Below are 25725 nucleotides of genomic sequence, written 5' to 3' on the forward strand. Positions count from 1 at the left end.
CACTGTCACTATTTTTTGCAGTCGCTTATAGCGAATATTTTTTGCACTTCCGTGGACTTCGTTGTAACGAGAGTCTACTGCACTTCCGTTTGGTAAAACTACGTTTCGCTATGTTAGGAGATACTAGCAGCATTAGGTAACGATGGCGTCCTCAAATGCTTTCCGTTGTTGTTCCAAAGTATAGTGTCGACCAGCCTCGTTTCGAATTAGAAACGTTCGCTCGTGGCATAGGAATAACACGAGTGCGATTCAGTAGTCTTCTCTGGTGGAGTATGCCACCCCTATGGGCCCAGACATAGAGCGCTCTGGAGGTGCTGGGAGCTCGAGGGATGACGCGAGTAAGGCCTGCTGCTGCGCCTGGCACTGGGCCAGGGACGGAATTGAGTTCTTCTTTGGACGCCCTTTGGGCTTCGTCGGAGGGACTGAACAGCCACCTTGCATCACCTGAAAGGACGTGTAAAAGGCAGAGTGAAATATGGAGCCATCATATAGCATCTAACCAATGTCATTCACAGAAATGATTGTAATGGCTTCATGGAAATGACTTACTACTATGTTTGTTTATGTAACATTTATGTTCTTCGCGCGTGACAAATTTCGGGGCTACATGTCTTCAGTTTTCTCTCCAGCCAGGACCGTATTGTGGACCTACTACCACTTCCTAGACTATGTGTAGGCGCATCTCAGTTTTGGGCATTCAAAACCCACTGACCAACACACCGCAGCCATACATAGGCCCTGGTGCGCTTTGGGAGTTCCGAACTTCTCAGGACAATGATTGCACAATTTGTTGCGAAAAAAAAAAACAATTCAGGATGGCATCCGTTGGCGACATATCATAGCGTGGGAACAGAGGAAAGCGGAGCACTGTTGTCGTCAAGTTCTCTGCGTGAGGAGATGTGTCTGAAAACTACGCCGCAGATGCAGGCGTTGCAAAGGCATTGAAAGAGCACCGTGCGCTTCAGGGCAGGCACGGCGACGGTACTGAAATCTGTGCCCAAGTGAGGAGCTGTCGTGGACTGTCGTGGTGTGAGAGGCGCCACGACGCGGGAATTCGTGACCACAGCGTACCGCCACCGGTACGAGGCGGTAGAAGTGCCGAAAGATGACGGGTCATTGGACGAGCATGAAGCATCGTGATCTGATGGATCCTGGCTGGAACCTTCAGGCGGTGGAACAGGCTTCCGGAGTTGTCGGCGGGCGGTGTCGTAGACGTTACAACGCATTGTCGGGTAGCGTTGTACGGTCGGGAGATGCGTTCCTGTCCGTAATGATCCGCGGCCCACGGCGGCGTTCCGTCGCTTGTTAGAGTTTCGGTTGAAATGCAGAGAGGCAACGAAAAATGAGCGGTCGAACTGCTATAGCTACATCGCGTTCCTTGCATGGTGTTCATTCGTTCAAAGCTTCCAGTAGCTTCCAAATGCGACCATTGGCATATGGACTAAAAGTTGCGTGTAACCGTGTATTCACACGAGCGAAATTTCCCCAGAAGCGGAAGATGCTAAAAAACGCGTCATAGCTTTCTGCTGTCACGTGAGCGCGAACGCCCAACTTTGTGTCTTCACGTACACTGCTAACCGTGGGGAATATCCTACATAGCCACAAGATATTCCGTAGCAGACGGCAAGAAAACACGCTGACGGTGTCGTCTGCTAAATGCGCAGTACGCCCGATATCCCGCACCGTGTGAATGCTCAACAAACACGGGACTGAACTTTGGCTCTGTGAGCAGTGTTTTCGCTTTTTCTTCCACTAGAATATTCCCTGAGGATGTCGCTCGTGTGAATACACGGTAAAGGGCAGGTGCAGATAAGTAATTGCAAGAAGATTAGACATCCGAGCTCCATAACACGGTTGCCCTTGAAAAAAAGCCAAGGTCAATAAATTTTCTTTCACCACCGCCACAGGAGTGGATTAGAATATCGCACTCACATCTGTCCTCGCGGGAGATGCGCGTGCGAGATAGGCGACTATGGACGACTTTGTTGCGTTCGTGCATATTCGGACATTTCTTATAGCGAATTTCACTGGTCGTTCTAGTGCAGAAAAAGTTACACTGGCTCGAACGATACCTCCGTAAGGAGTAAAATCACACTGCATGTCATCTTCCTGTGCAGGGTAATTAAACGTTTTTATTCGGAACTTTCATAACTGAAAGTAATCGCCTTGAAGCCACCCAAAAGCGCGCTCTTCATTTTATTCGCAACTTTTACCTCAAGACTTCCCAAGATTCACACATTCGCTTCCTCGGCCCTCTTCAAACATCTTAACCTTCTCCCTCTGTCATCACGACGCAAAATAACCGATGCCACGTTCCTGTATAAATGCGTGCATTCCTGTATTGATTCCCCATTCTTACAAAGTCGCCAAAATTTCTGCTATTCTGAGTGGAACCCTCCGCAATCCCCCGGTTTACTATTATTCCCTATTATGTCCACAATGATCCACTCGCAGGTTGTCAAATATTGGTGAACTCCTCACCATATGACATATTTTCCTCGAACCATACTTTTTAAGAGCAACGTGATTTCTATTTCTGTCATACTAGAAGCCGCCCTCGGTGGCTCAGTCGGTCGCGTGTCCGCCTGCTGATCGCGGGTTCAAACCCGGCTGAGGACGCTGGCAATTTAGTGGAAGGGTACGAGTTGCTCAGACACGCCGTCTTCCGATAGGGACGTTAAATGTGGTGTACCGCGTGTCAAAATTTAGGCGCACGTTGAACTCTCAGGTGCAGGGGTTATTGTAGACCCCCTGAATTTGTGAAGGGGCGCAAAATCCCCATGGAAGTGAGGCGTCAAAGTGCCGCATGTGAATAAAATGCCATAAACAATTTTCCTGAATCGAATCCTGAATAAACCTCTACCCGAGAAACGTCATCATGACGTTGGCAGACAGACTGAAACCGAAACATATCGGAAGGGGAGGGCTGTGTTTGGGCACTTGTTCGCTGCCTCCTATTGAAGGAAAAGTAGCACCGAAGGTCGCGTACCTTTCAGGGACCATCGTAATCCCCTCAAGACCGTGGCTTTCGGGTGCGACCTTGTTCACCTCTAGCTTCGAGCGTAGTTCAACTCTACCAAATTGGTGGCGCTGTCGAACACTATGACGTCATTTGTTTAGAAACAGGGAGAGGTCTATTTTTGGGACCAGGGCATGAATTGGTGGTGATGCTGAGGGATGGAAGGGGGCGTCGGTTGGCAACTAGGGTCTCCCTGAATTCAGACGTTGCGCCGCCCCTGCTGAGGTGGGCAAAATTAATCCACAGACCCGACCCATGATCGCAGTTGTCTCGCGACGTAAAGTCCCGAATTATTACTATCATATCGGAATACCCATTATACACATCTTTCCTCTAATTGTCCTACGCCCTGAGTATCACACTGGCGTCCCATAATCAACGTTCAGCTATATTATGTCTTGCTTACTTTTTTTTCATAATTGTCGCTAACATATTGTCTGCTATGTTATTATGTGTTATTTCAATTGCGTGTGTTTCTGCTATCGTGTGTACGTTATTGTTGCGTTATTTCTCTTATCAAGATATTATATATGCTTCATGGTGAGTTGACTATACCATGTTATTTGATGATGTGCGCCAACATCAAACTCCCCATTCATAATCTCGTAATAAAGGTGTTATTGTTGCGCCAACATCAGGATCCTTGTGGCCGTTCTTAGGCACAATAAATTTTCATTCATTCATTCACTAGTCAAATGCATACGTATACTAATGGTAATTCATATCTTGCAGTAAAGCCGCAAACCTATTTAACATTTATGCTTAAGTTGTTCGGCAAATTTACGCATTTGTCAGACGTCGTATTATTAAGCCACAAAACAACTACTTTACTTCTGCACAACCTATGCACCAACACGGGATGATGGTATACAGGGCTCAGCAATCCAGGCTGAACAATGTGATGAACTCTGCTAGGCCAAGGCCTCTTGCCTCCTTGGATGAGTGCCATCCTTTCAAGCAAGCAGCAACCACGAGACCCACTTCGCCCGGCGCGCCGATGGGCATAATCCAGTTGGAGGATTCTGCATGCTAAAGTGATGCAATAACTTAATAAAGTTGGAGGGCTCTGTTCTTGTGGCAGCGAATCAAAAGAGCATACGTGGAGATGAGAGAGAGAGAGAGAGAGAAAAAAAAGTTCTACAGTCCTGCTTTTGCTGAATAGCACACTGCACGCGTTTATGAGCTTGGTGGCTCCTCGCAAATAACCAGGCGATTACTGCGTACATGCCATGTTAGATAACGTTCGCCCACCGCAATGATATGGCCGTATGGCATGGGTTAGCACTTTCATAATCGCGCTGCCAACGCCGCTGCCGCCGACCGAAAAACCAGCCTGACGCCGCCGCCGGTCAAAATGCCATCCGCGCAGAGCCTTGGCGCGCCGGTTTCCACACCGCCACCGGCGGTAATTTTCGGTACGCCGCCGCCGTTTCAAAACCGACCGGCTCGCCGAGGGCGTCTTCGTACCTGTTTTCGGACGCGAAAACGCGCATTGCACCCCTCTCGCGAAGTCGGATTTGCTTTTATCTGCTTGTAACTGCACGGAAACGATTGAAATTTAAAGGCACGACGTATAAATACACCTCACGCACGAACCTATTCACCTATTCACTGATCAGTGGATCATCAGGTATGATCAAATGAATCACACCTGGGAACGTCCTCCGTTCCAGCATATCGCAAACTAAATAAACCGCATAACGCCCTTTTCGACCACAGCGGAAGCTTCTATCCGCCCCGCCGAACAAGACATAACAGTTGAATAGACGACAAACAGGCATTGCTATGATGCAGGTACACGTTGTCTCTATTATATGTTATGTCACATTTAGGCCTTGAACAAAGGCCACGGTGTTTTTACATTGGGAGGAAAGCACCCGTACAAAGGCCTTCCGCAGGAAACAGAGAGGTAGATAAACAGCCATTTCTACTTGCGTGCAGTTATGTACGCGCATTATTCATCCGCAAGGGGGCATGAGAGGGTATATGAGATTGCACATTCCAAGGCCTAACAAGAGGCCTCAAAATGACTTAGAATAAAATTCTGCTCACTGCATGGTACGAGCTTGGCACGGATGCAAAGGATACTTTTCTTCCTGCTTCCCTCATTGCTCATTATAGCGGCGGCTTCTTGACATTAATCTTGTCATGAGGAACCGGTCGCTCGTGGACTTGGCCGATGCCGCAGTAAGTGTGGACGCGTTTTCGTGAGACTCGTTTAATGTCAACAGTAGGCATATTAGCCTATAGCTACACACAAGCCCCGGTAGATATATTAACTGTATTGGATTTAGTCTAGCGTAACGATATAAAGAAATGTAGTGGTCGGGTCATTGCTACCGATCGAGGTGGTGGCGTACTGATGTAGGTTTCTTGCGGCATGGAGGTTGTTAGGGGAGCGTATTGTACACGTTATTATTATTATTATCTAGATGCGTCAACACAGCAAACTTCTGGCACCTTTCATCGCAATATGCTGTACAAAGGTGTGTGACCAAAATAAAAGAGTGATATGGACAATTTGTGTTTGTTTTCGCCGTATTTCTATGATAGCATCGCTATATAGATTACAGTTTCCACTACTTACACGCACTGCTTTCGAAACTGATCACCACTCACGTCACCTCTGCCCTTAGTGCCTTCCGATGACAGAGCTGGGTCAAAGTTTTGCCCAGGGAACGGACAAAAACTGTCCCATTGGCAGAAGCGGGGCATGCGTTGACTGTTCTATTGGCGGACCAGGACGCACATTTCCCCAGGGCGTCAGTCGTGACGTTGCCCACATACGTGAGGCCGACAACGGCAAGCCCTTTCAACATCACCACCACCACCACCACCATCTATTGGCGGAGCAGGGTCCATTTTTTGACCCAGCGATTACCTCCGCGTAACACGACAGAGAAGAGAAGGCATGAGCGCGATAAGTGAGGCCTTTGTTCGAGCTTTGTTTTCTTTTTACTCGTGTGTCGCGCAGGTAGTCGTGCGCGTCTCTCGAACAGTGTAAACACTGCGCGTCCCGCTGTGTGTGATTAGAGTGTTTTAGAGAGACCGTTTTTGCATCTCCGATGCGATACCCGATGCGGCGGTGGTCCCATAGCGCATGCGTGACGCTATCGGAGCTCAGATGGTGGTGTTGAAAGAGCTCGCCGTTGTGGGCCCCACAGAGGTGGGCAACGTCACGACTAACGCTCTGGGTGAATGTGCGTCCTGGGCCGACTTCTAAAAGAACTGCGGCGAGGAAAACCCAGGGAAAACCCAAGACAGCACAGCCGGCACAGGGATTCGAACCCGTGTACCTCCCAGTAGCGAAGTGACATGGCCAGCACGCCAACCACTGAGCCACGCGGGCTAGTGCTATCGGAGCACCATTAAATAATGGTGCATAGGATGTTACACGTAAGGTTTGTCTGCCTAGTGTGGCGACATGCTGCACGTACCGTAGGGTAGAACTGCGGATAATTTCGACCACCTGGGGTTCTTTTGACGTGCGCCGGAAATATCCGACACAGGAAGCAATGTTTACCTCCCCCCCCCCCCATTGCAGCCGTCCTCAGTCGGGATGGAACCCGCGAACTCGAGCGCGGAGCACCATAGCTAGGTTATCGCCAGGACGGATCTCCTGGAATAGCACGCCGCGTTTGACTAGTATATCGGAGGTGTCACGCGGGTTGTGGGGCCTCGCGCCAGGCGAGAAGAGGAAGACTACGCGAGAAGCAAGATGGCGGTGCGGACTCCCGTACCATTCCTATGCTGCTTATGGCGTATGCTGCTCAAGGTGATTGCGAGTAACCCTTTCGTGGATGCAACGAAGTGCGGTGCAATAACAGAAGTGCTCAACTGCGTAACCTCGAAAGGCTTCAGGGTTCGGGATGCGGGAGCGCTACGACGTTAATTAACCGTACCGCTTCCTTCCACGGTGTATTAAAACCCCAACAGCATCAGTCTCGCGTATCGTGATACCATTTTGAATTATCGTACCGTGTGTCAAACCAGGGCGTCGCAAATTGGACGTCGCAAGGCGTACCCGAGAAAGCCCCCGTATTTTTTTTTCCTTTGGTGTAATAAATATACCCCCCCCCCCCCCACGAGAAAGCAGGCGGGTCAAGCGCTATGCACAGAGCGCGCATCGTACCTTGAATGCTAGCATTCCATGGACAAAGCAAGCCCGTGCGACCCCGCCGGGAGCACGCACAGAACCCCACCCAGCACGGGGCAAGAATTGCTCTCTCCGTGGAATTCGCCATTAACTAAGTGTCGATGAATGCAAGGTAGTCCTTTGGTCTCATTGATTGTTTCCATATTGTGCGCGATCTTCTTTCCGTACTTTTACGGAGAAGGCTCTTGGCATCTGACTTTGTATAGGGGATTGTGATATCCTACATTTGCTAAGCTCTTCCTTTGCAGCTCTGTCTGCACATTCATTTCCGGAGATGTCGCAGTGAGACGTTATCCATTGGAGTGATATATTGTGTCCTAAGGCTTCGGCTTCGCTGTGTGCCTTCATGATGTCGTAGGCAATACGGTCTTGTGGGTCCTGCTTTTGGATGGAGTAGAGGGTCGCTCTGGAGTCGGAGTACACTACCCATGTCCCGGCTTGGGATTTTCTGATGTGGCGTAGAGGTTTCAAAATTGCATGTTGCTCCGCTGCCGTGGATGTTGCCTTGTGCGACAACCTGTACGCTTTTGTTATGCCGTCGGTTACGAAAGCACTGGATGATCTGTTTTTCGATGATGTGGAACCGTCGGTATACACCTGCATTGCTACCGGGTAGTTTTCTTCAATATGTGCCATGGCTAGTGCTTTTAGGGCCACTTGTGGTGTTTTGTTTTTATTGTCAATCCCTGGTACTTCAGTGGAGATCTGATAGTGTCTTTTTGCACGATGCTTAGGAAGGATGCGGTCCATGTATCGGATGGCCGTGTAGATGCTACATTTGGTGCGTTGCTTTATCTTGTCGATGAGGGTGTGCCCGTAGTGTCTTGTGAGGAGACGGATAAGGTGGCGCTCAGTTTCTTGTTTGCGAAGGGTTTGGATGGGTGGCTCTCTTCCTTCGGCAAGTACTATATCCGTTCTGACAGTTCTAGGAAGTCCCAGGCAGATGCGTAGACTGCGACTTAGGATACGTTGCAGTCTGTTATCCTGAGACGGAGAGAGATTTTGAAGACAAGGGATGCTGTAGGCTATGGTTTGCCTGATGAGGCCACGGTGCATTGCTTGAAGAGCCTCGTTGTTACCCCATCGGTATCCGCCAAGGATTTTCATTATGTTTGTGTAGGTTCTTGTGGATTTTTCCAGGTGTTTAACTTGGTCACCCCATGTTGTATTCCTGTTGATGGTGACTCCCAGGTATTTGTGCTTGGTGACCCGCCTTATTTCGGTTCCGGCCACTGTGAGCTTAAAGTTTTTCAGCCGTTTTCCTGTGAAGGGTAAGTAGACGGTTTTGCTGGTTGAGAGGTCCATGGCTTTTTCTTCAAAGAAGATGGCGATGGTTACTAGGGCATGCTGAAGTGTGCTTTCTATCGCCTGTATCTGTCTTCCACTGCTCCATATGCAGAGGTCGTCGGCATACATGGCATATTTTACTTTGGGTGGTAGTAAGCTGGCGAGCTCCGACATGAGCAGATTGAAGAGTGTCGGGCTGAGAACTGCTCCTTGCGGAACTCCTTGTACAAGTGTGACTGGGGGTGTACTCCCTTCGTTGGTATCCATAAAGACTTTTCTGTCGATGAGAAAGCTGGTGAGCCATGCGAATGTTTTTCCATTCAGCCCTGATTTTCTTGCTGCTTGCAGTACGTGGGCATGGCGGACAGAGTCAAACGCTGATTTGATATCAAGGAAGACTGCTACTGTGACGATGGACAAAGGTTTGTTATGCTGTACGGCCGTTACGAGGTCTGTGATGCAGTCTGTAGTACAGCGGGATGTTCTAAATCCGGGTAGGTTCCGAATTCTAAATCCTAAATCCGAATTCTTCGGGTAGGTAGTTTGTTTGCTCCAACCACCATTGTATTCGAGACAGAACCATTCGCTCCATGATTTTGGCAATGCAACTTGTGAGGTTGATTGGTCGGTAGGAGGTAATTTCCTCCTTTGGCTTCTGGGGTTTTCTGACGAATTATGCGTGCAGTTTTTCATTCTTCTGGTACGATTCCTGTCCTCCAGATCGTGTTGTAGATTTCGAGGAGGATCTTCAAGGCTTTGGGCCCTATGTTTGCTAGGCACTTATAGGATATCCTGTCTGGACCTGGGGCAGTCTTTTTTTTGGAGGCTGCTTGGATTAAGTTCATTATAGGATTATTATATCATAGGATTAAGTTCATGGACGGTAAAGTCCATTTCCAGTTCTTTGGGGGCGGCTTTGCCTCGCATACTGTTGTCCACAATTGCTGACCGTAGAGACTGGTGGTAAAGGACGCTTGTGGAGGCCTAGACGTCTTGTTTACGGCTGCCAGGAAACTGTTGGCAATTTCTTTTTCTGCGCTGTTCGTTTTCAGAGAGATGGTGCGGAAGGGTGCTGTTTGGGAGGGGACACATTTGAGGCTTTTTACTATGGTCCACATCTTATTCGCGGTAGTTGTATGCGCTGTCTGCCCTTGTCTACGCTGTCTGCCGTTGGAGTATGAACAGCCCGCACTTCCATCGACTCTTCTAAAGTAAGGCCGACCTAGATGAGGAGCGAAGTTTGTAAGGGATGACAATTTCCTTCCTATTTGCCATTTATCCCTGTTGGCGTAAGAAGGTGAGGGTCTCTTCAGGAACTCGAAGCATCCCGAAGGACGCTCACAGGACGACAGCGCTGCTGTGCTGTAGACGGCCCTCTGTTTACAAACGTGTGACGTCATGAGAAGACTGGTTCGACGTTATATCTTGCCGTGATGGGCAAGAAGCGGGAAATACGCGTCGGCTGATAGGCTGATGAATCTGATAGTGCCCACCAGCATGCTTTGTGCGGCGACGTTATGTAATCAATGACGTAGGGGCGCAGGTCGTCTATACAGGCGGCGTTTCGTGACCTCACGTAGCAGGTCATTAATGTCATTTGTAAGAGTTAAAAAAAAAAGAAAGAGCAAAGAAAAGAAACTGGGTCTCTTTCGGCATATGACGGTAATGCGGGGAAGTGCGAGCCCTCGCCGAAACATGCCTGTGCAGAATCTTTGTATCCCTAGATTTGTGTTACTGCTGTCGATCAAACTTTTAGCCATTCTTCTTGTAGAACTGTGACAAATTCATTACGTGACGCTGGTGGGGGAGAACGATTCATTGTTCCCAGCTCCAAGATTCCTTGAATTGGCCCTATAATGTTGGCATGACATCACTTCAATGTTCAAGTGCTGTAGCCAGTCTTGATCTTTGTGCCGGTCAGCTGGACCAGGCCAACTGTCTATTGGGAAGCCGTGTTCGCCTCTTTAACTTCCTCCAACAAGACTCTCGCGAAGCGGTAATAATTCTAGACATGATGTAAACAGCACTTCATCGGTTCCGACTGAACGTTCCCTTTAGCAAGGCGTTTTCGCAATGCGCACGACATTGGGAATTGGGATAGCTGCCTCCCCAGACTGGTCCCTACGTAGAGCGCCAGATGAGACGAAGCAGATACTAATGAAATACGAGATCTGCACAACTTCCATTGGGATAAGAGTGCTAAAACCACGAACACGAGACGAGTTCGGCCAATGTAGAGGTGGGTCAACACCTCCATACTTTTTTACTCCAACCAACCAGACGAGACGTATACATATACACAGCACAGAACGCTTTGTTTTACGTCTCGTATTGTTCGTGGTTTCAGCGCTTTAGGCCTATGGAAGTCATATACCAACAAACGCAAAAAGCTGCTTTGGTGAACGTCACATCAAGTCGCGAGATGCTTCGCAGTGCTTTAGACAGATGCACCAAAAGCTCTCTCGACATTAAGAAAGTGCTGCAAGACTGGCTAGCTGTCTATCGGGAAGCCGTGTTCGCCTCTTCAACTTCCCCCAACAAGACACTCGCGAAATACTCATCGTTCTATAGACATGACGTAGGAACATTTCGACATTACAAACGTCTGTGGTAGCTGGCTGGTCGTAGAGTTGGGCCTCCGTATTTTCATTCATGAGGGCCTCAGCCAACTTAGCTTTCGCACAATTAAACGATCGAATCATCGGATCGATCAAAACGAATCACGTCTGTAATACAAGCTATACCATATCTCTTCCATCTCGTTGAATTTTACTTTTTCATCCTTATCACCTGAGTGTGTGGAAAGGACTTACTGGCCACCTAAAAACCTACACCGATAACGATGTTATCGCCCATTTTCCTCGATCCTTATATCAACAATTGATATCTATATACCTTGCTCCCTCCTGAATGAAGGCCAACGGCAATTGCCTGTGGATGCAGGAAGAGGACAGCTCAGGGAGACTGGTTCTGAAGGATTTCAGGTGGTGCTTGTTTTAATAATGACATATGTTGTCTAATGAGCCCGAGTCTAATTACTAAGATTCTCTTCATATAAAAATGACACTCACTGGGCATTCCGTAGTTTCTTTCTTGATTGAACGGACGTAGACATTGTTAGGGAGAGAGTCTTAGGACGTAAGACCAGGAAGCCACGTATAGCGTTTTGCCTTTCCGCGTGTCTCCCAAAAAGAGACGCACACGGAAGATAGTAGACAGTATGCAGAGTGCTCTGGGTTCATTCTAAGCTCTATCCCAGAAAAAAATAAAAATAAAATATGGTATACGAATTGATTGAGCTTATGTGGTTCATCTCTGTATGTATTCATAACATCAATAATTGATGCACGCTTAATGAGTGTGGGGTGTCAGTTATAGACTATATACATTGCAACTTATACCAGCTCCCGTGGCATAGTGGTTAGCAGGGTTGCACAAATCTCCATTCCTCGGGATGGAGATTTGCGATAATTCCATTCCTTTCAATTCCTCGGAATGAAAAGGTATGGTCAGTTCCCACTAGCTCCTGGAATAGCTTGGCAACCCAATTCCATTCCGTTAATTCCCTCAATAAAGGAAAAGGATCGGTAACCATACTGGCAAGTCTAGCAGTGCTAGAGGAGACTGACATTACCAAGCACGGAAAAAGCACAAAGACAAGGTTATTTCACTCTTGACCTTGTGCAGGTGCAGTGCAAAGGGTGCGAGGGCAGAAACCAGCACGTTTAAACCAAAACTGCCACCGGTGCACCCAGACCATTCCATTCCCATTCCTAGGACAGTTTCCGCCATTCCATTCCAATTCCATTCCGGGCTCTAATAAATCTGGAATGATTCCGGAATCAGTCCAACTCCGGAGTGGCAACTCCGCAACCCCCGTGGTTAGGATGGCCGCTTTCCACGCCATAGAACGAGACCGGGAGGGGACACGGGTTCGAATCCTGTCACCGGCTGTGCTGTCTGAGGTTTTCCCTGGGTTTTCCGAAGATTTTCTAGACAAATGTCGGCACAGTTCCCCTGAAGTCGGCCCAGGACGCATACTAACCCCCCTGTCCCCCACTCCTGCTCACTGTGCACCCTACATGCTCTACTCTCTCCATCTGTCCACGTCTGTACGCCGCTCATACCCACAGTTGTTTGGCTGTGCTAACACGGAATTAAAAAAAAATGCAACTTATGGTGTCCTACCTGTGCATTGTTGTTTGCTCAAATCACGAGACTTGGCTTCCTCTCATGAAAAAAACAATAGGGCTGCGATTTTGCTTCTTTCGCATAAATGAAGGTCGAGTCCTTTTTATTTGTACAGGAACTCTCGTCAACAAATATACCTTGCCGGAAAACCCGCGTTCACGACGATTAAACATCGTAATATGTATCTATGTGTATCTTTCAGTTTGCAGTGATATATTTACGTTTGTTAATGACGCTCGCTGTTTACATGATTGCCATGGTGTTTCAGATAATCGGGTGTCGTCAACAGGTAGGTCGCTTCGCACGTGTGGTGCGACAAAGCGTAACGTCGCACAAGCCCGTGTTGAAGCTGTTGCTGGAGCACAGACGGATGTGACGTGTCACGGGCAACGCGTTAACTGTTCTTGACCACCGGATAAACTTCTTTGGCTGAACCTTCTTGTTAACGTCAACATGTCCATTTCTGGGAAAAAAATTACATATAATAATATGTTGTTGACAAAAGAAGTGGTACTTAGGCATAGAAGACGTCAGGCTAACAATAGATTACGTGCGCAGGAATAATAGACCACGCTGTAATTTGCCACCAGATATAGGAGATGTTGACTGGCGTTATTTCGTCAATAAAAGGAAGCGGAGAAAACAACTGTTATGTCACTTATGTGACATGGAACCCCGCGTGGGTCTAACAGCAGAGATGTACAAGATTCCATAACAGCTAGTCAGTGATGGGCAAAGTACCTCAAAATTATACTTAAAGTAAAGTACCAAGTACCTGGCATCATTAGTACTTCAAGTACAGTACAAAGTACCCAATTCGAAATGTACTTCAAGTAAAGTACAAAGTACTAGGCAAAGTATTTCAAGTACTGATCAAGTACATTACCAATTTAATCTGTATGACTTTGCATTTCACTGTTTAGTATCTGTGTCGTGCTTTTTTGGCAAAACTTTAGAGAGTATTATTGACAAATGCTTTGTAGCCATAAAGTCCTAGGTTAAGTACTAACTCGTGAATATGAACTTTATCAGATGTCATAATTTCCTGTTGCATGTAAAGAGCTTATCAGTGAGCTGTGCTGTGATTATGCAAAAAAGTATTATACCCGGACTGATCCAAGATCACCCGCCTTGTGTGGTGTTCCGTTACTAATGTTCTTCTATAACAGGCTAGATTTCAAAGGAAAAAAAGTACAAGTCAAGGGAGATTATATATTTCTGGGCATTCCTTGCTGCTTTTTGAAATACATCATGTTTAGAAAAAGAATAAGAAGAAAGTAAAAAAAGGATGAAGCACAATGTAAGCTTTCATTTTTATACGACTGTGATCTGCAGCAATGTAATCCATGTGACCAATTAAAAAAAACGCAAAATGTAAAAATGAAAGTATGTGTGTCTTTCAGAGTGTTCATCATGTAATGCAATCACACATATAATGTGATATAAAATGATTATTAATTGCCAATGAAGGAAAAAAATAAAAAAGCATAGAACCCTGCATTGGGAGAACTGAAATGACAATGGCCCAAGTCATTGTGCTGCCGGTTACAGTGTCATAATTAGGGTTCGTGGTTTTCGGCATTTTCCGAAAAATGCCGGAAAACACCCCCCGAATGATTTTTTTCAGATTCGGAATATTCCGAAAAAATACGAATTTCTCGTATCCTGACAGCTGCCATTCCTGGAACCGCACAGGGAAATCCCCTTGGAATCTCCCTCTGTCGACTATTTCTCGAGCGTGGCATTATCTTCGGGCTGTGCCCTGTTTGTTTCGTTGTGCGCTTATAGGAGGATGACCTCAGCTCTGTTGATGAATCTCGTATGGATGATATAAAGCGCGAGTTTTTCGCATATGCTGCATGCCCTGCCCCTCAGGTGGATATATCTCCTATTCAGTTTTGGACGACCCGTTCCAGCACATGGCCTTTGTTATCGCAGTGCGCCTTAAGCATACTGGCTATTCCTGTTTCTAGCGCTAATGTTGAGCGCGCGTTCTCTAAACTGCGTGTTATTAATCGCAGGGAGCGAGCCGCTATGACAGATGCGAGCATGATGATGTACGGTTGCATCTATTACAACAAGAGGTAGTCTCATTGTTTGCTGGTTTGGCACAGGCAATAAAAGACATTGTTAATGAAGCCATGAATCAATTCACTTCTTTTCGGTTCGTTGCTACTTCGCCCGCAAAATAGGCTCTCCTTCATGCGAAATAAATAGATGCCCGTATTCGGGCATTTATTTTTTGGGCGGAATATAGATGCCGAAAAAATCCGATTTATAGTCCCCAATATAAATGCCGATAAACACCCTCCGAATTGGGTTGAAAATAAATGCCGAAAACCACAAACCCTAGTCATAATGTGTGCGTGTCTTTGCATTCCATTCGTTTTACATAATCATAAAAGCGTCGATACTTTTTCGACATTTCAAGCCTCTCAACAACAGATTTGCTTCAACAAATATGCTCTTTAAAAGCACAAATATCCCGTTTTAGTAAAATGTCAGACTGGGAACTAAAAGCGCTAAAATGCAGGCAAGGAGACGAAAACTCAGAGATAGCCCTATCTGTGTGTTTTCGTCTTCTTGTTGTCACTTTAGCGCTTTCAGTAGGGTGCATTTTTGATACTCTATTGTGATTTTTTGTCTGGAGTCCAAGTTTGGGTACTTGAGTACTTGATGGGAAAGTACCCGGGAAAAAGTACATGAAGTATGGTACAAAGTACACGATTTAAAATGTACTGAAAGTAAAGTACAAGTACACAGAAATTTACTTAACTGTACGTGGTACTTCAAGTACTGCCCATGCATCACTGCAGCTAGTACTGAAAGTATAACGCCCGTATCTGCTTTTCTTTTGGCATTTTTGGCATATTCTGGAGGAATTTTGATCAGGTCTTTTCTTGGGGGTTCTTGGGGGTGGGTGTAAGGTCTTTGTGGGGCAACGTAGAAGCCGGGGCCTGTTGGTATGAGAGCATGATGTTGCACAATAAGCTCTCAATCTTCGTAGTGCAACATCGCGCTCTTTGTGGGGCGCTGTGAGGGGGTGCTGGTAAAATCCCTGAAGGTCAATGTGTGGAGGAACTCTATAGATTGTGAAAGCCACTGATACAAAGAGGATCCACGTTTCTCTACCAAAGACTAAATTGGCCACAAAGCAAGCATCTACCAAGCGGGCAAGCCCTATAGTGACATAACATGAGTCACCACATTGCACGTGTCTTCTTCCTTCATCCTAAATTCGAGCGGGAGAAGCCCACCAAAGGAAAACCCATGAGAAGGAGGGTCAAGCCACAACCACGTGGTCACTAGCACGGCCGTGGTACTAGAGGTAAGATAAAAACAAGCCAGCATTGTACAGGAAACGTCAAGTGGATGAAAGGCGTGGGAAAAAGTTTCGAAACTAAGCGTGAAAGAAACAGACAAGCAGAAAAGTAATTCTAGTATTGAGTAGAAAATGCCGATAAAGTATTTAAAATAGAGGAGAAATACCTTTAAGAAAAAAGTACTGAGTAAGATACTAAAACACCAACGACAGTACTTTGCAAAATATCGAATGGCTTTCCGGGGCCTTCATACCGTGAGACGAATGGCGTGCGTATATAAGAATATTAGACCATGCTTAGCATGCCGCATGCCAGTAAATGTCTATGTTGCTTCCGTCTGGTTGCTCCGTGTTCCATTTACGTTTCTGCTTCATCAAGTCCCATCCAGTGGCCTGCTCTTCGTTTTTACGTGCTGCAACTGTGCTGCATCGCAGTACAGTTGGCAATGCAAAATGTCTACCGGATGTTTCACGGAGGTTCCCCGGCTGAGTAATTCATAAACTGGTGGCGCTACAAAAAAATTTTCTTTTCAGTGAGCATCCCTGAGACAATAAGTGAGCGGCTCATTTGCATACGCTCATTAATTAAATAAACCCATAACTTTTAAATTTTACATCGGACGGTTTCGTAACCTTTTTTTTACCGATGCAACCTTCAGCGAAAAAAAAAAAAATATATATATATATGTATAAAAGCGTGTCGACACTTGGCGATCTTTTTTTTAGTAATTAATTGGTTCCGGTTTACATATTTCTTGTGCGGAGCAGCGTGCCAATGCACTCTTTCGCGCAGCTATCCGGCTGCTGATTACGTGTTCACCCGCCTGACTCACGCACGGGGGTGACGGAAGATGAGGAACAGACGGAACCCAAGCAGCACAATGTACTGAAAGTCGAGTGCAACAGGGGTGGACGGTATGTGTCTTATCAGTGTTCTGTCGTTTCATGAGTCTGTTCAAGGCCTTCCACCTACCCGTCCACCCGTGTTGCACTCCACTTTCAGTACATTGTGCTGCTTGGGACAATGTACCGAAAGTCGAGTGCAATAGGGGTGAACGAGTATGTGGAAGGCCTTGAACAGACTCGTAAAGCTAAAGAACATTGATAAGACACATACCGTCCACCCCTATTGCACTCGACTTTCAGTACATTGTGCTGCTTGGGAAGAGACGCTTCCGTATGGACTTCACCTTCACTACCCGATTTGTGCACAGCGCTTGCGGTGCATTCGTCATCGTCATGATAAAGGCACGCTATCTCACTTACCGAATGACACACCGGGAGCGCCGTGTACAGCTCCCGTCAAAGTTAATAATAACACTGGAAAAAATGCGGTCTCGTTCCCGAGCGCGATTACAGCATCTCTTGGGGCCATGAGGAAATCTTACTTGAGCAAAATTATTCTGTTAGTTTAACGCAAGCATTTTGTTCACTACACATTCCCCCAGTGCCCCCAGGGTGGCTGTTATCGTGCTCGGAAGTGATACAGAATTTTTTCCACTGTTATTATTAACTTTGACGGGAGTCGGGTAGGGAAGGAGGGGGAATACGGAATTGTTTTACCCGCATTCGACCTGTACCCGCAGGTGCAATACCCGCACTAGCCCCGCAAACTGCGTCCCATTACAAAATGATATCCGCATGTTTCTTTCACAATTCCGTCCGTACCTGACCAGTCACCTGTGACGAGAACAAACACAGGCATGAGTTGTGAGTACTCCCTAAGGCTATCACTGATGGATTACTGAATGCCTGGAAGGTTTACTGTACTCGATCGTCCCATTTCGCCTATAACCATTTCGCCAAATCCAGGATATCTGTAAACTGATTACCTTGAAACGTTCGCAGCTCACTGATAACCGCTACTTTTTGCATCTGGTGCCGTATCTACTGATTACTTAATCACGATGTTGGCTCTTTTGTATGTTGATAACCACCTGCGTATTTGCCAACGTCCCATTCCCTTACTATGTAAAAACTTGCTCGGTCTCTGCTTTCTTTTCTTTTAATTCAGATTGTGTACTTAAAGGGACTGTCACATCCGTCGCGGTCGATTTCGAAATATAGCGCCGTTTTACTCCGCGTTCATGATTTGACAATAACGCCGAAAATCTGACGCGGATTGGACGAGTTGTTCGTGCGCAGTTTGATGTAACGCATGGCAAGAGCAGACGACGGATATTGAGAGTATTCTGAATTCCCTCTCTAGAAATCGGAGAATACGTCACTCGGGCAAGGCCAATCAGTGAGCGACGTTTAGTGCGGACAAGTCCAATCAGCGCGTTGGAGGGCCCTTGATAGCGTCGGCGACCAACCGGCGGGCGGGAGGGACGGCGTCTGCAGGCGGCGGAGAGTCTTGTGAACGGCTTGTGGAATGATGTTTGTGGTTAAAGTCGGAGGTGTTTGAACAGGAGCGTAGCACGGTGTTCCACGCAACATGGTGGCGTCAGAACTCACACTGGTAAGCGAAAGTAGGCATATTTATCAAGGACTTTTCATGTAGTATATTGCGGTGCCAACGCGAAGCAGACGACATCGGAGACAATCACCTGGGCTGCGCTTCCATACTTGTGCCTGGCTGACGTCATCATGGTGTTGCTATCGCCGAGGCTTCCTTAGGTGCAGAGGGAGTGCGAATGTTTAAAACTCGTTTATTTAATGTGTAAGCGGTTTTCGGAAGAGAAACTCGGCCAAATAGACTGAAGCGGTACCCAACATTACCGTATCGGTCTCATACACACGTTTCCGGATGCGATAGTCCCTTTAAACTCTGTGTTTCCAGTAATATCAGTCAGTTGAGAGTTAGCAGTTGTCCTATATTCATCATGAGCTTGTACCAACTCCTTTCCCTCCTTTTTTTTTTTTTTTTTGTATACTAAACATATTCCTCCCCTTGTACCAACTACCCCGCCTCTCTACGGTAGTCCAAGACAGCGTTGCGGAATTAGGTGGCCCATTCCATTCCAATTCCATTCCGAGGAATGGAGATATGTGCTAATAGGCCTCTACCCGAGAAACGTCATCATGACGTTGGTAGAGAGACTGAAACCGAAACCAATCGGAAGGGGAGGGCTGGGTTCCACGAATGGGCACTTGTTCGCTGCCTCCTATTGAAAGAAAAGTAGAACCGAAGGTCGCGTCCCTTTCAGGGACCATCGTAATCCCCTCAAGACCGTGGCTTTCGGGTGCTACCATCTTCGCCCCCTAGCTTCGAGCGTAGTTCAAGTGTACCAAATTGGTGGCGCTGTCGAACACTATGACGTCATTTGTTTTCAAACTTGGAGAGGTCTCTTCAATTCCTTTCAATTCCTCGGAGTGAAGAGCTGCGGTCAATTCCCATTCCTGGTTTGGCAGCGCTCATTCCATTCGTTCGATTCCGGAAAGAATAAGCGAGGCAATATGAATGAAACAAGTAAGAAGTCTAATACGTTTTAGCCGAGCACTGCAGGGGTAGGTGACGTCATCCGGAACAAAAATGCAAAAGGCAACGTGTGGAGGAGTTCCTAACATCAGAACGTGTCTTGTTTACAACTTGTTGTTCTTTAGTAGCGGCTGGATATGCCGCTATTCTTCAAGAATGCACAGAAGGCTTCATTGCCTTGTCTTGTTGAGGGCTGGGCCAAGGTCCAAGAATCTTGTACGGACGGTTGAATGGACGGTTGTCAAGTTTTTCCAGTGTCGTTTGAAGTACATGTGAAGAACATAGTACATGGGATGCTCACTACAGAGTGTCACGTATGATAGTCACTGCCATACTGGCGAAACTCACATGAAATTGAGCTGCAAGCGCCCTTTTGGGCAGGCACCAAGTTCCAGCTCCCGCCCAGTTAAGAAGGAAGAACATGAGGACGACACTAATGCACCTGAAATTGTGCAAAGTAAACTTTCAGGGGTATTTATAACGAAATATGGAATAAAAACCACGAGTTTCATATGTTCCTGTTCACAAACATTAGCTGCTGGAAGGAAGTATCTGACAACCGACTTCGCTGCGCTCCATTCGCTGCACTCCTTCGCTCTATTCGCGACCCCAGAAAATACGAAGGTGGCCCGCCGTGTGGACTTCGACGTTTCTTTTTTTGTGCTACTAGAACTGTAGTTGTAAAAAACGTTAAGAACGTCATTAGTGATATTTTAAACATGTAAACAATACTTTCCTAAAATACACATCGCCTGCCAACAACCGGCAGTACACTCTTGGCTGACGCTTCACCATGGCAAGGTCAACGTTGAGATTCTGCTCTATATGTGGCGGTTGCAACCCATCGGTTGCCTTCGAATTTGCGGCGCTCGAAGTTGCTGCGCGGATGAACGATCTCCTCAATCTGGAGCTCTGATGTTCCACGGTGCTGCACAGTTTTCTGGAGTTCCCGTTTGGCGTAGGATGTAGCCGGGCAGACCATTGTAATGTGTTCCTCCGTTTCGGGTTCACCGCATTGGCGATAATTTGGACTAGAAGTGCGGCCGGGTTTTGAAAATGTGGGCGCATGTGTAAGCACTACCCACTACGGGATCGGATGCGAAGCAGGAGGGAAACCTCGGCCTTGGGTAGGCCACTCGCTGCACAGGGTGAGGGTGCAGACCCGTCTCCCGTTCGCTTATCAGGATGTAGCCTCCATACATATGTTTTGATAGCTCTGGAGCAGGCGAAACTACTTGAACGCGCCTGGACTTTCGGTTCGATTTTTGTAGCTGCTTTGGCCAGCTCATCAGCTTGGTCATTCTCGGAAATTCCCTTATGGAAGGGCATCCACTGCAGCGATACCGCGGTACCAAGGGATTTAAGTCTTATCAGCTGGTGCCGGGCCTGTCCTGCGAAATAGCACGTCTCAGAGTGTCGATCGATGCTTGAGATAGCGCTCGTGAATCCGTGATTAAAACCATGTCTGACAGTTTCGCGGTCTCTGCAGCCCTAAGCGCTTCAGTTATTGCCATCAGTTTTGCGTCGGTAGATGTTAGCTCTCCTTCCAAGCTTTCTACCAGACATGTACAAGATACCTCAAAAAGTATTTAAAGTAAGGTAGTAAATACTGCTGCAAAATTGTAATTAAGATAGAGTATAAATACTTCAAAATGAAAGTAATTAAGTTAGAGAAGCAAATACTTCCGAAAGTATTTAAGGTACACTTAAGATATTTCGGTAGGCGTCGTAGAAAAGTACGTGAACGTGAGTTTGACACACGTTTGAGTTTGAAACACGCGAGTTTGATGTCTTCCTGGTCGAAAGCATATTCTTCTTGGGTAAGCAAAGATTGCATTTGACTGAAATATTATTATCGGTTTCCGCAACATATTCGAAAAACTTCCGAAGGTTTGGCTAGGGGAGTGAACGCGCCTCTTCCGTTGACTCCATTCTGCGAACTCACAACTCGTGCAGAATGAATTCTTTATGTCCATAAATACAAAAGTCCCAACAGGGCTTGCAGCAGTCACTGACCGATCTGTCATACATTACAAAGAGAAAGAGTAGCAGCTTGTCAAGCAGGGGTGTCCTAGAAGGCAAGAGCAGAGCCAGAGGAGGTATTTAGGTCAGAACTCTGCTCCAGCTGCAGAGCACTCATTATAAAACCCTTGCTCTCGAATTCGGATTTTCCAGAAAAAAAAGTCCAGGTCAACTTACGGAGTCGGAATATAAATTCCCGGAAAGCGAGCACGCCATGAGGCGCGTTTACATGAAGGCGACATAAGTCGACTGGGCGAGATAGGTCGATCTCCCCTCTCCATGTAAACCCGCCTACATCGACCTAAAGGGGACGTCGACGCAGCAGAAATAAGTCGCTACGTTGGGGTAGATCAGACGACTGGAGTCGTCTCGCTTTTGCCATGTAAACCGGGCAAGTCGACTGTGCCGACGGTTTCCGCTACGTCACAACCGCATCTGCCGCCGTGCTCCGCCCGCAACACAGAAAATAAATATGGCGACGGATACGGTTGACGTTCCCGCCGGTGCAAGCGTTTCAAGCCAGCAGCATTGGGCATCGACTGGGCCATTGGTAGAAGGCTTTGATGTTTATGGGCGCAGTAAAGGAAGTCACACACTGATAAAACAGTATGCAATTGCACAGTGACCACTTTAGTGCCTTGGTGGCGCTGTCATCGACTGAGTCGACTGAACTGCCCGGCGGACTAAGGTGCATCGCTTCCTGCCATGTAAACCGTTCCAAGTCGATCTTTGCGATCAGTCGACTGTTGCTTTCAGTCGACGTATGCGCCCATGTAAACGCGCCTAATGAAAAAAAGAAAAAGAGAAAGAAAAACTGAGAGGCGATCCAAAGTGTAGTTAGAGTATTGAGTAGAAGATACCACAAAATGTATCTGAAATAGAGTACAAATACTCCACCGAAAAAGTATTGAGTAAGATACCAAGACACCACAAATAGTATGTAAAATACAGTATCTTAAATACAATACTCTAAATACGTACAAGTCTGCTGAGTTTCTGCCCACTCTAGCTTCAATGATGGTATGCTGTACGCTATGCCGCATTTGCCAATGCTGTTGTCAACGCTGACGTCAGTGTAAATGTGGGTGGCAGTGCCGTAGATGTCGTGAATACACTCAGCGGCAAGGTATTGATCAACGGCGTCAGAGAGCTCATTTTTCTTCCGAGGTCCAGCTTGGTATATAGCTCGCTGTGAATTTCAGGAATTGTCCAAGGCGGCCCCTTACGGGGCATTGCAGGTAGCGTGGGCACTACCTCGGTAAGGGTGCGAATGGTGGCTGCGAAGCGAGATTCCGTGCTGTTTTGCAGTCTCCCGATGAGGGCCTTGCCAGCGGTGGTTCTGTGTAAGCGCGTAAGTTGTTGGAGGAGCTGCTGAGTGACGAGCAGCAGAAGAGGTTGCTCTGGAGCACATGAAAGAACTGATGTTCTGAGGCTGGAACAACATAGAAGGGACAAATACATACAACGCCTCAATTTGCCTAAGAAATTAACGATCCAGAAGATGTGGGTTCGAGTCCTACAGCTAACCTTTTCAGTGACTTTCATCTTCATTGCTCTGGAGCCTCCGCATACACGGCCTCGTTACGCGCAAAACCAGGAAGACCGAGGGCGTTTCGTAGGCCTTTCCTATGAATCTGCTCCAGGCTCTGAAGCACAGATGGACATGGGCTAGCGAATGGGAGGCCATATAGGATCTTGGCTGAATATGAATGGCTACCACCGTGCGCTGAGGGCATCCAGATGCGGGGCATCCAAATCGTCTGACGAGGTTCTGAGTCGACAGATATCTAGATTTCATTTCTTTTGTGAAAGGCCTCCACGATAAGCTGCCGATGACAATGCCAAGGAACTGGTGGGTCCTAACTCTTGGTAACGATGTACCGTTCAAAGAAGGCGAAGGTAGTGAAGGCCACCTTTTCCCACGACCTATGAGCATATAGCGTGTTTTGCCCGGGGAAAGCTTTAGCCCGCGTGTGGTGACGTATTTATCCACCGCAGTAATGCCATCTTGAATGGCTTGGCTGAGCTGTCCAGGGTTCTCGCTTGAAAGCCATACGCAGATGCCATCGGCATAAATGGAGCAGTGTAGTTGCAGAATAGATTCCGGTAATGACCTAGGTAGGCCAGAGAGAACCAGATTGAAGAGAAGAGGGCTGAGGACACAGCCCTGCGGTAAACCGAGATTCTGGCGGCTGGGCAGGCTGAGTACCGTTGATTCTTATGACGTTTTTTTTTTGTTTAATTTTTCTCGTGACGGTGAGTGAGTGAGTGAGTGCCAAGAGGAAGTGGCACGTAGACCGTGGATAGTGACAGGTAGCACCGCGTGCCCCCTGGCAGCAGTTCTTCTGCTGCTCAATCAGCGTGATACGCGGGCGGTCTTCGGTTCAACTGGCTACTGCGCATGCGCCTACTCTTACGCGGCGTGAAATTCAGAACCCTCTTGACGGGCTGTTTCACGTACAGAAAACATATTCTGTGCGTGAAAATTTACGATGAGCGTGACACGGAACGTCTTGCGCGCTGGAGCACGGACCATGGGTCAATGGCTTCGGGCTAACCATAGTGGTTGCGATTTGCGTCACCCACGGAGCCGCTTTTGTATAGCAGCGAGCGAGTTGGTGAGCGTGACCCGGTTTCCAAGCTGTGGAGAGCTGCTTGTGTATTCCACTGTGTTTGCTGAACATTCCTTACAGACCGAGGCACTTACGAACTCATTCGCGTACAGACAGGGTATACTCAGCTAGCTATATGCAGTATCCATCAAAAATTTTGTTTGGTTACGTTTTAACACTCCAACACCCATAACCCACAATTCTGTATGTTTACGAACTGTATCTACGCGGACAATGTACTAGCTGTCATGTGTGGTGGCACTATTTGGCCTCTTGTTGTCCTTGTGCCATAAAACACCAAAATACCACCAACACTCCAAACATTTTGGTACGGGCAACAGTTTCTGAATAATATGCCGCTACTATGGCGAGTCCTGACATACTTTTCCGATGACCCTAGAGTTCGAAATCCACCGTGCTCAGTGCCCCCCCCCCCCCCCGACTATACTGAAAGTAGGAAGTTATACCCCTGCCACACGGAGATATCTGAAAACCGTCAAAGGCCAGGAGTATACACATCTTTATCCATTGAAGTCAATAGCAGGATGCAAGCAAGCTGGTCCCTTCGTCCGTACTGCCTCATCGTCGTCCTCAGAATCAATGTCATGTTACCTCTGCCATTTTTGTTCGATTTGTAAAAAGTCGCACGGGGATAGTTAATGACATTTGTCTGAAGGACAGTTTATGCTTAATGAGATCGCCACAATGCATTCGCCGATGAAATGCCTATACTCTCGCTCCCATTGTTTGCGAAGAGAAACAATTTTATTCTTGTACAAAACCGCTTTGTATCGTGCAGGACAATATTATTTCGTAATTTGAAGTTACACGAGGAATTCTTTGTGAAGGAAAAGCTGGCGTTGCTTGAAATTTTCACGGACAAAAGAAAACGAACGCATAACGGCGCCAAAGGTCACACGTGACCTTCGTGGATAATGTCATTCGGGACCCTAATGGCATCAGACGATTCTTATTTGTTCTGGTCGAGACTGGGAGGTACCCGGGTTCGAATCTCGGTGCCGGCTGTGCTGTCTGGGGTTTTCCCTGGGTTTTCCTCAGACGCTTTCAGACATATGTCGGCACAGTTCCCCTAGAAGTCGGCCCAGGACGCGTATTTCCCCAGGCCGTCAGTCGTGACGTTGCCCACATACGTGAGGCCGACAACGGCAAGCCCTTTCGCCATCACCACCACCACCACCACCTTATTTGTTCTGCCCGTGTGGTACAGATACTACATTAACATGAACGGTAGCGCATACCTGTTTTTTCCACTTCATCCGCCTGTTCTGGTACCAGGTCTTGACTTGAAGCTGCGTCAGGCCTAATGCTCTGGCCAGCTCCGCTCTGTCTGGCGTGGACAGGTACTTTTGCGAGTCGAACCTCCGCTCGAGGCCCATCAGTTGTCCTTCTGTGAACACAGTCCGGTTGCGTCGGGCCTTTCGAGCGGACTCGGCACTTCCGGACAACGTTTGTCGACTCAATCCTTCTGGTGAGTCTGTTACGCCGTTTTCTGCGTCTGCTAGTGTTGTTCCTCTGTGGTCCGCAGCAGGTGCGGGAGTGGGACTAGCGTATGAGATCCACGGTGATGAGCCACGAAAGGAACCGTTCGAAAGACACGCGGCCGCTGCATTCATTTCTGCGTAGCTTCCTGCGAAAATCAAACAGCGCCACAGTCAAGCACCATGGTGGTAACAG

At 47.4% G+C, this 25725-nt stretch overlaps 2 protein-coding genes across 2 annotated transcripts in view; one reads left to right on the top strand and one right to left on the bottom strand.

The window, feature by feature from the left end:
- Positions 1 to 25725, top strand: part of LOC135385788 (galactosylceramide sulfotransferase-like) — a 435824-nt gene that overhangs the window by 7583 nt on the left and 402516 nt on the right. The window lies entirely within an intron of this gene.
- Positions 250 to 25664, bottom strand: LOC135384868 (homeobox protein BarH-like 1). The gene is made up of 2 exons (XM_064614051.1): positions 25290 to 25664; positions 250 to 444 (listed from the first exon to the last, which is right to left on the bottom strand). The coding sequence occupies exons 1-2, from the start codon at positions 25662 to 25664 to the stop codon at positions 250 to 252; spliced, it is 570 nt and encodes a 189-aa protein (XP_064470121.1).

The sequence above is a fragment of the Ornithodoros turicata genome, chromosome 2 (genome assembly GCF_037126465.1).
Source record: "Ornithodoros turicata isolate Travis chromosome 2, ASM3712646v1, whole genome shotgun sequence".
In the NCBI taxonomy this organism is placed as follows: Eukaryota; Metazoa; Arthropoda; class Arachnida; order Ixodida; family Argasidae; genus Ornithodoros; species Ornithodoros turicata.

Coding starts and splice junctions, on each gene's coding strand:
- LOC135384868 (XM_064614051.1), bottom strand. CDS start 25,664: ATGAATGCAGCGGCCGCGTGTCTTTCGAACGGTTCCTTTCGTGGCTCA. Junction 445..25,289: donor GGATGAAGTGGAAAAAACAG/GTATGCGCTACC, acceptor ACGTCCTTTCAG/GTGATGCAAGGTGGCTGTTC.